General features: G+C 45.8%; 1 protein-coding gene across 3 annotated transcripts; it reads left to right on the top strand.

The window, feature by feature from the left end:
- Positions 1 to 373: 373 nt before the first annotated feature.
- ZPBP2 (zona pellucida binding protein 2) lies at positions 374 to 6605 on the top strand. Of its 3 annotated transcripts, none has more exons than XM_072919104.1 (8): positions 386 to 537; positions 1802 to 1879; positions 2373 to 2498; positions 2806 to 2967; positions 3707 to 3925; positions 4899 to 5060; positions 5568 to 5745; positions 6275 to 6383. In XM_072919104.1, the coding sequence occupies exons 1-8, from the start codon at positions 456 to 458 to the stop codon at positions 6282 to 6284; spliced, it is 1017 nt and encodes a 338-aa protein (XP_072775205.1). In that variant the 5' UTR covers positions 386 to 455; the 3' UTR covers positions 6285 to 6383. The 3 variants fall into 3 exon arrangements, with proteins under 3 accessions (XP_072775206.1, XP_072775205.1, XP_030112059.3); XM_030256199.4 differs by having other exon boundaries at positions 393 to 537; positions 4899 to 4984; positions 6275 to 6605; XM_072919105.1 differs by lacking the exon at positions 2806 to 2967 and having other exon boundaries at positions 374 to 537; positions 4899 to 4984; positions 6275 to 6605.
- The last annotated feature ends 3831 nt before the right edge of the window (positions 6606 to 10436 follow it).

The raw sequence follows: 10436 nt of genomic DNA, 5'->3' as shown, positions 1-10436 counted from the left end.
CTGGAAAAACCACTTTAGAGTAAAAAACACAGCTCACTGTGCACTGTGGAGGAGCGATGTGGGGCTGAAGGGTGACAACGGGCGCGGAGGGTTTGGCCTGGGCCGTCCTTCGCTGCCAAGCGCCTCAGGGGCCTTGAGAGTGAGAGAACTAAAAAAAAAACAAACCAAAAAACCTCCCCACAACAAAACACTGTTTAAAAATCTCCGTGAAGTGCTGGCGAGGGTACAGAATGTTTTTCAAACAGTATAAAAAGTACGGGGTGTGGGCGAGGGAGCGGGGAAGGAGCGAGGGACCCCGGCGGGGACACCCCGCCCTTCCCGCCCTCAGCGCTGAGGGGAGGCAAAAAGGGCGGGAAGCGCCGTGCGCGCGCGGGGATGGAGGCGGCGGGAGGGGGCGGGGGGGCCGTTAGCGCCCCCTCGCGCCCGCGGCGGCCGTTGTGAGGGGCGGCGGGAGCATGGCGGGGGGCGGCGGGCGGCCCCGCTGCTCCCCGGGCGCTCTCCTGAGCGTGGCGGCCGTGGTGGTGGTGGCCAGATGGGGTGAGAGGGACCAGGGGGTGGGAAGGTAAATGCAGGGATGTGTCGGTGTGAGGGCGGTCAGATCAGGGGGTGGTGCTTGCTGAGATGCGGGGGGGGGGGGGGGGATCCCCATGGAACATTCCCTCAGGGTGACAGATTGAAGCCCCGTTAGAGGGGACAGAGTGACCTCCAGTGACACCCTGTTGGGGGGTACCTCTCCACTGTGGGGGACAAATGTACGCAAAAAACCTTCCCTCAGAGTGGGAGATGAAGCCTCTCAAGAGGGGACAGAGTGAGCTCCAGTGACACCCTGTTGGGGGTAATCTCTCCACTCTGGGAGACAAATGTCCCGAAAAAACCTTCCCTCAGAGTGGATGATGAAGCTTCTCAAGAGGGGACAGGTGGGCTTGATTGATATCCCATTGGGAGGTACTGCTCCACCAATTTTGGTGACAGATGTCCCCATAGAACTTCTCTTCAGGGTGGGAGATGAAGCCTCTCAAAAGGGGACAGGTGGGCTCAATTGATACCCCATTGGTAGGTATCTCTCTACTGTGAGGGACAAATGTCCCCAAAAAACCTTCCCTCAGAGTGGGAGATGAAGCCTCTCAAAAGGGGACAGGTGGGCTCGATTGATACCCCATTGGTAGGTACTGTATCAGGGACAGATGTCCCCATAGAACCTTCCCTCAGAGTAGATGATGAAGCCCTCAAGAGGGGACAGGGAGCTAAAGCCCCTTAAGAGGGATTCTCATAGGTTCCAGTGACACCCCACTGTCCCCCAGGCTCAACCCTGGGATACAACAGTCAGGCAGGACCACCCCAGTGCGCCCATGGTGTGGAAAAAGAAAACCCTATTTCCAATAATTTCCACCTCTCCTGGGGATTCTTGTCACAAAAACCTTCATGCCCGACATCAGCCTGCTGTTTTCCAGAAAAGAAAGGGCTGGGAAATCCCTGCCCTGTGCCTGCTCGGGGTGACAATACAGAACCTTCACTTTACAGTCAGATTTTGTAATTATTTTTGTGGCTTTTTGAGGAAGAGGAAGATTCATCTGGTCTGGAACCTAGGACATCCAGACAGGTTTGCAACCTGGACACTAAAACGATTAAAAAGTGACAGGTCAAAAACAAGGGCTCCTGCTTGTTGCTAACAAAAAAGCATTGGGAAAAAGGAAAAGTAAGGGAAAAGAAACAAAAACGAGACAAAAGCCAGGGTGAAATAAAAGAATAAAAATCACACATTTAGGTTGATCTCTAATGTTCCATTTACTTTTCCCTACAGTGAGAGCAGAACAGAAGGAAGAACAATCTATTGATTTAATTAGAAAGAATGAAGTTTATGGTGACACCAGGCATGAAGGTAAACTTGTCCTTTTTTCCTATCTAGATTTAGTTTTTACTGGAATGTGAGGTTTTAAGCCCAGGGATCATTATGTAGCAGCAGTACACATGGAACCTTGTATGTGCAGGAACAAGAAAAAGGGCGATGGAGATAGAAATATATTTGTCCCATAGTGCCACTGGAAGCACTGATGAAAATTTAAAATCTAAATGAGGGTTTCACTGAAAAATCTGGTGTGTTTTTTATGCCTGTACCACAACTTGTGTGTGGAACACGAGTGTCTCCCTCTAAGTCAGCACCAGCCACACTGTGGACAGTTCCAGGATATTAATTAAGAGCAAATGGAGATTAATCTTTAATAGTGCACTTTGCAAGTCCAAAATGGAAAAATACACTTTAAACAATTTTCACTTAGGGTTGGCTTTTTTTTTTTTTTTCTTTTTTTTTTTTTTTTTTGGCGATTTCATCCAATCTCAGCATTTTACATAATTTACCTGATTCTGTATTGCAGTGAATGTGTATGTTAAGGTGTTCACAAACAGCCCGTTCCTGGTCTGTATGGATTTGGCTCTTTCTCAGGAAAGAATAATAGATCCCAACTATTTGTGGACGGGTCCAGATGGAAGAGATTTACAAGGTTAGTTCAGACTAAAAATATCACATATTTTTCTTGTTTCTATTCACACCCCCCAGTGGTTTCTTAGCCCTTTGCCAGATATTTCCACAAGTTCTGACACTAAACTCAATTTCTCTTCTCCCTCTAAAAGTTACAAATACTTTTGCTAAAAAGGAAATTTGTAGTAAATCCTAAAAGCCATAAATTTTAGACCATTTCAGGCTAACGTGAACCAGCATCATTATGGACAGGAGCAAGATTTCATTTTCAAATGTTCTAAATGCATCAGAAAGTGGACTTTTCTGGTAATCCAATATTTTTATTTTAGGGCAAAGCTATGTGAATCTGACAGAGACAGGGAAACTGATGGTGATGGGTTTCATGGTGTCAATGTCTGGTGCCTACACTTGTACTCTCTCCCACAAAGTCATCGAAACCACAACACAGGAAGAAACAGAAATGGTTGAGGCCTATAAATTCATGGTTTATGGTAAGATTGCTAAATTAGGAGTAAGCACATGGCCATTGCAGATTGGTGGGTTTGTGAACTTTGTGTTTCTTGCAAGGCTTGATTAAAAAAACACCAAAATAATTAGTTAAAATTTTATCCCATAATAGAATTTTTTTTTTTTTTTTACTTATAGACACACATGCACCTTTTCATGGTTTTGGAAAAAGTTAATATTACTGTTCCCAAGGATATATGGCAATAAAATAATCTCTACCCTTAAGGTACAGAATTAACTGCAAGAATTCCAGCGTTATCTGAGATCTGTATTTGAGCCCCTTTCACCTCTTGTAACCACTCTGCAACAACATAATTTCCCACTCACAACATAATAACCAAAAAAATGCTTGAGAAACACTAACTTTTGAAATAGCAATAAAATTACTCTTGCACCATAATTGCATAGAATTGGCACCAATCTGTTTCAGACACACAGCTTTGCAGACACGCTGGTTCTGTGCCATTTTACTGTTTACCTCCTAGTTTTGTTTTTGTTATTGGGAATAGAGTCTCCAGTAAGCACAAAAATTCCTGTGTACTTCAAACTAAAATGTATTGCGTCAACTCTGTCAAGGATGAACGTGTTGCGACATAATTAATGGCAGTGCTTTATTTATTAATTTAATTTTGAATAAATACCCATATTTCAGATACTGATAATCTGCACAAGATTCAATCTGTGATTACACCCTCGATTCACACCCAAGCTATTTCCTCCCAGCCTACAGGGAAGCTGAGCACGCCTATCAGGTGTCTGTTCGCTTTAGCACAACGGGATGCAGGCTGAGAAACAACGGCTTGTTCATCGAGGTGCTAAAAAAAATCCTCAACGGCACCATCTCCCACCTGACCTGCCACATCACAGAGTCGTCCTACAAGTGCCACTCTATCAGGACACCAAAGAACGGCCTCCAGTATGAGCTGTTTGTTAATTTTCTAGGTAACCCATTTCCGTGCTTGTTTGGGAGGGATTGTTTATTTTTATGAGAGACTTGTGAGTGCTATAAACGACGTCCGAAAAGCAGCAGAGTCAAGAGCACCTCCGAAAGTTGTTCCGGGTTTGATTTTTTTTTTTTTTTTTTTTTTTTGAGTCCCTGTATTTTTTTTGTTGCCCACAGATGGAGCTAAAACGCAGTTTTTATGTTAAATTTAGCGTTCAACTTTTTACAGTCCTAGAGAGAGCTGTTATTACCAAGGTTAGAGAGGATTGTCAGAAGGAGACAGCCCATAATACGCCCTAATATCACTGTCACATTTAGGTTTTCAGTATTTGATTTTTAATAACTCTGGGACCACTCTGGTTTTAGAATCATAGAATGATTTGGGTAGGAAGAGACCTTAAAGATCATTCAGTTGTCCCCCTGCCACAGGCAGGGACACCTTCCACTAGACAAATTGGAAAGTCCCATCTATCCCAGCCTTGAATTTTTTGCTTGATTCTAAGAAACTGCACCGAGCTAAAGCAAGAGCCTCACAGCTCCCTCATGGCAATACTGAGGTGGTTTCACCTCACAAAAAAGTTAAATCAGCCCTGGTGCTGCCTTGAGTTAGAAGCGGTTTGTCACTGAGGGGAGGTACTTATTTAATTCTCTGACCACATTCAGTCCTGTATCTGAGGGGCCATCCAACAGCTTATGGAACAGTTTTGTGGATATTTTTCCCTAAGTAAAATAAAGAGACTTTCATGACCCAAAGATTTTTAATTTTACATAAAGCTTCAGCCCTTTTAGGACCCTGAGGCTTCTATGTGAGACATTGATTCCATTAGCTCAGCTTCGTGTATTTCCCCCCAGTTTTATATTGGTTGACCTCTGACTCCTACTAATCAAAGGAAGGAACTGGATAGAAACCACAAGGACCTGGTCTATCATTTCCCCCTCTTTTTCAAAGATCTCTTTTTCCTCCATCCACAGTTAATCCATTTGCACCAGGATGGGAAGAAGTTTGCCACGAGGTTCTTTACGACTGTGAAGATGTGACAAACAGGAGAGTCCGACAGGTTCTGTGTCAGTCACCTCGTGTCTTCTCTGCCTCTTTAGCACCCACCTCTTCCTCAGCTCCTGCAGATATGACTGGTAGTAATCCACCTTTACCCAGATTTTGTGGGATTAATATTGTAAGCAATGATTAATGGATTTAAAGTAATTCCATTCAGGAAGAAAAATGGGTTTAGAAGTCAAATTGATACAAATAGCTTAAAAAAAACCCAGTTAAAATATCTGGCTCATTACTTGCTTGTATTTTCTTCTAATAATAAAGAAGGAAAACATTATTATTTATATTGAGCTTCCAGTCCTCTAAATGAAATTTTTGATTTATGATTTGGTCAATGGAATGCAATTTAAAGTAAGTCTACTGTAGCCAATTTCTAAAATCTGTTCTCTCTGCCTTCTAAATATTAAATCCTGAGATCAGCTCACATCCTAGGTCTGAATACAGGCCCCTTGAAGCCAAGGAACTCTCCCAATTAAGGTGACAAGTCAGTGTGTGGAAATCAGGACTAGAAAATATTTTCTGATATATTTAAATCAACAAAAATCAACCGACTATGCTTTTATTCTCCCAATACTTCTGAATTTCAGGCAGCAGAGCGAATTGGGAAGTTTTTCCATCAGCTGAGGCACGTTTTGAAGCACGAGTTTCGGGTTGTTCCTACAATACGGTACGTGGACAACAGCTTCTCCATGACTCCCATCGACAGCTGTCAGCCAGGTTTTGGGAAAAACCACCACACCCACCAGAACTGCGCCAGCTGCTGCGGTAAATATAAAATACACCCATTTAAATATAGCTCATTGATTTAAATATAGCTGATTAGAACTTGGCACAGAGCTCTGGGGAGGAGTAGGGAAATATTGGGGTCAAAAGCAGGGATATTTCTGTTCATCCTTTGGGAGGATACTCACATTATAATTTTAAAGTGATGATAGGAAATGAGCCAGTGGAGCGTGTCAGTGCATTCACAGGTGTAGTTGCATTTCCAAGCAAAGTAGAAGTAGTGCAGTGGGTTCTTTTCCTTCTAGGTGTCACTGGTGAGTGACAATCCTCAGGATCAGAGCCCATAAGAAACAATTCCCTTCCTGGAAGTCCTGCTAGAAAATTTTCTGCTGATTTTTCAAGTTCTTTTGCAGCACTTGCTGCAGGTTGTAGAGTTGAGGGGATTTAGCCAGAGGCTCAAGGAGCTTTGGAAGGGTTGGAGCTCCCACATGAAGAAGGCTCATGGGGATGTCTGATGGACCCCCCAAGATAGAGGGAAGTGGCTGGAACCCCGACTTTGTTCTGTTCACAGTGGTTTGTGATCCTGGAACTTACAGTCCCAACAATGAGGTGACGTGTCGGACCTGTGCCATAACTGGAGCCAGAATGTATGGAGCAAAATCCTGCTCTTAAACTGGCAGAGACTGGAAAGCCAAAGAGCAGCTGTGAAAGAATTCTTGATGTTGTGGTGTTCTTTTCATTTTAGCTGCCAATCCTGGATCCTTCGTTCCCTTTGGAACAAAACATCCTCATTCATACACCCCTAAGTTTTCCGGTGTTCAGAGACTCCTTAGACTGGAAAAAGCACTGGTTAAAACACAGTGTTCATGCAAGGAAAACTAATTAAATGGGGAAAAAAAGAAGTCTGTCACGTGTCTTAGTGCAGAGTCTGTTACTTGGTGGTGACACCAGACATGCCACAGCTTTGTGCTGCTCAGAGAACACAAAGGAGCTGCAAACAATTCCAGGCAGGATGGCAGGTGGCTGTGGTGGAGTTATGTGCCAGACTGGCATATGCCAAAATCTGTGTGTGTGAGGAATTTCTAGCAGATATTAACAGAAGTATTTGATCTTTGAGATTTAAAAGGATTACATCCCCCCCTTCCTTTTTTTTCCCCAAATTTCTTTCACTGTTTCTGAAATGTTCCAGCCTGGACATGAGGAGAAAGGAAAATCAGGTCTCCAAGACAAAGCAGAGGGTAACAGATTACACAGCCCAGCATTCAGGAGGATTTAGAACCTAGGTTATGGTTCTCTCTTTGTCCCCAGAATAAAGAGGGAATATTCCAGAGGGAAGCAGAGAGTCTGCAGAGCCTCTTCCACTTCCTCCTGCTGCATCTTCCCTTTCAGCTGCACCAAACCCTCGTGCAGGGCCTGGCTGGCCCCAGGTGCTGTAGGAACAGATGATCCTCTTCCACCAGCTGTGAATTCCTGACGAGTTCACCGGATGATAGAAATTGCCAAAGCACTGAGCTAATGGGAACGTTTTCTTCCCAGAGAAACCTCACTCCAGCCCGCTTTGGAAGGTTAGCTGCTGGATCTGCAGCCATCCATCACCCTGCTCACAGAGTGAGTAAAGATTTTTTGACCACTATCAAGAACTTCGTGTGTAACTCCAGCTGTTCCCCAGCCCCAGCTGAGCCTCAGCTCCTGGAACATGGGCTTTCAGAGTTCCTTTCTAAGCTGTTCCCTGTGGGAGTTTCTACCTTCCAGACTCACTTTATTGAGGGACATCAGAGAACTCAGTTTCTTTGCACACACTGAGCTGTGGAAAGCAGTGCCCAGCTTCCCTCCTTTCTTTCACAAAGGAAAACTAAGTCAAGCAAAAGAAGCATCTCCCACTCAACAACCCCAACTTACAACATCTCGAAATTCCTTGGTGGGTATTCATCCAAAAATCGACCCGATTCAACCCAGTTTAACTTATCCACAGTGACAGGAACACAGCAGGAGACGGCACGGGCACAGACCCCGCTCCGAGCTTTTCAGAGTCATTACTTATTAAATACTAAGGAATAAAGTGTGCTGTAATGAGCATTTCCACTGCCCTTGGGCTGATTATCCTCACTGCCAACTGGACACCGTGCACAGCTCAGGCTGAAACAGATGAAGCAGCCGGGCTCAGCGGTGCTGCCTGGTCCTCTTGGCCTATTTCAGCAGGAGGAAATGCCACATGCATCAATTATGAGGGAAAAAAGCTGTAAGTAGCTACTAAGTGCCGTGGAGAGTCACAAATGAACTGAACTCCTTCCTAAAAGCTCTTACAGCACCTCCACTTCTTCAGTGGGCCTCAAACTGAGTGGGAAAATTTAAGTTGGATACACAGATAATCCTTCCCTGTGGGGGTGGTGAGGCCCTGGCACAGGTTGCCCAGAGGAGCATTGGCTGCCCCTGGATCCCTGGAAGCATCCAAGGCCAGGCTGGGCAGAGCTTGGAGCACCCTGGGATAGAGTAAGGGGTCCCTGCCCTGACAGGGGGTGCAACAAATGAGTTTTAATATCGCTCCCAACCCACACCATCTTGGAATTTTATGATTCTAAAAATAGCTCATATATTTATGTATCACATTGCAGAGGAGTTTGTGTCAGTAATTCTGAGGAGACTCATAAAAACCTGACAGGAAGTGGCTTCTCTCTGACCTTTCCTGTGTGAAAGTCCTCTGCATCCGGCTGGAGCTGGGCGCCTGCGGCAGCAGCTGAGCATTTCCTCCCTGACACCATCCCTCACACCTCTCTCTTCCCTGTCACACCTTGGTATATACAAATCCCTGTGATCAGCTCTCACCTCAACAGTTCCCATCCCTCTCTACCTCTCGCAGCTGCAACACCTCTGCAAGGTGCTTTAAACACTCCTCAAAGCCTCCTCTTCTGCTTGGCTCTGGCTTTACAGGAGGAATCATGGAGAGCTGGGCTGTGCCTGATGCTCTTGGTGAGGTTGGGCAACTCCATCCCCGCTGCAAGGTTCAGCCCTTTGAACCCCCACTTTAACCTGCCCTGGTCCCACAGCTCCGACCTTACTCTGTGCCAAGGACCACCACAACACCTTGAGAACACTGAGGAGTCCTCACAAATAATAAATTTAGAACTTCAAACTTCCTGTTTGAAACATCTCCACACAGACCTCCTGGATCTCAGCACGTACTGACAGCACACGAGAGCTTTGAAACATCCACAAATGGCAAAAATAACAGGAATAATCTGCCAGCTGGAAGCTGCAGCCCATTGTTTTCCCATCAGAGCTGCCTGGAACAACCCACTTGAGAAACACTTAAGGAACACATGTTCAAACATTCACTGCAGAGCTGCAAGCAATGATGGGACTCATCCGTGGGGTGACAGTGACATTTTGGCTCCGGTGGAAAAGTTGTCTTGTAACTCCCTGCAGCAGCTTCATTAACCCACAGTCGAGATGTTCCTCTAAATTTAAGCCAAAAGGAGTTGAAGGAGCCACAGACCTGCCCAGGACACAACTCATGACCCCTGCTCACAGGTGATAAGGAGAGGGGCTGTGGGAAGCAGGCAGAGCAGGTGCCCTGGCATTGGCACATCCCGGGTACTCCTCACACCTGGCATGGGTGTGGTGCAGCCCTGGCTACTCCATTCCCCAGGAATTCCTCCAAGGACACAACCAGGAGCCATTTCAGTGGAAAGCTGCTTGAAAATAAAGCTTGACCAAGAGTCAGGGGTGTTCCAAGAGTGCCCAGGTGACACTGAAAGTGCCACAGACACAGGTCCTTGGTGCTTCCACAGGAAGATGAAGCTGAGCCCCAGACCATGGAAGCTGGTGGTCCTGGGTCATCTGAGACAGGAAAAATACCTGGAAATACAACATTTCCCTCTGAGAGTGAAAACTTTGAGGGTCACACAATTTTATTAATTGGTACAACTTTATCCTAAAAGAACAGCTGCTGGAAAATGCACTCAGCCATGCCTGCCTTGGGTGGGTGATGAGAAGGAAAATTACCAGGGAGTCTGGAGGGGAGAGTGTGCGGCTGGCTGAACTGCTGAGCTCCCAACCACAGGCACAGGAAGTGCTATTGTGATTTTTAACTCCGCTTCATTTTCCTACCCACTGAAATCAAATTTTCTCTTGCCCAAGCCCAGTGACCACGCAATGTGCCCAGCAGCTTTCCTAGAACCACTGGCATCATCGATTAATGGGTCCTGTGCAGGCAGCGAGCAAGGATGATCCATTATTGGCAGCAATGCAGCTGTACATGGATTTTTTTTGGGGTGAAAGAAATAAATAAGGTCCCTGAGTGAAAGGCGGGTGATGAAGTGTAGCCTGGCTTTAATCCCAGTGTAATTGCTGCCATCACTCCTAATTATTGATAAATATTTTTCTAATTGTGGAAATTAAACAATTAGACATCCTTCCTTCCCTCTTGGAAATCTAATCAGTTCAAAGTTCAGGATGCAGTCTGGGAACACGCTCCACTTGTGGGCAGGGGAAAACAGGGCTTCTCTCAAAACTTTCTCCCTAAACTTTCTCCCAAAGCCCCCCTGCCCCCGCCTCTAACCCTGCTGCTGGGAGCAGGGACCCATGGGCGGGGTGTCCCCTGGCATATCCTGGGGGTTTCCTAGGAACATTCCTCCATCCCTGTGATCCCAAGGGATTCCAGGGCCAGGCAGGCAAAGAGTCATCCCTGCCAAGCGGATTCAGGTCATAGATCCTGCCCCAGTGACACGTTTTCC

The sequence above is a fragment of the Taeniopygia guttata genome, chromosome 27, assembly GCF_048771995.1.
Source record: "Taeniopygia guttata chromosome 27, bTaeGut7.mat, whole genome shotgun sequence".
NCBI lineage: Eukaryota > Metazoa > Chordata > Aves > Passeriformes > Estrildidae > Taeniopygia > Taeniopygia guttata.
The sequence above is the reverse complement of the archived record's forward strand: the minus strand, read 5'-3'. Positions and strand labels throughout refer to the sequence as shown.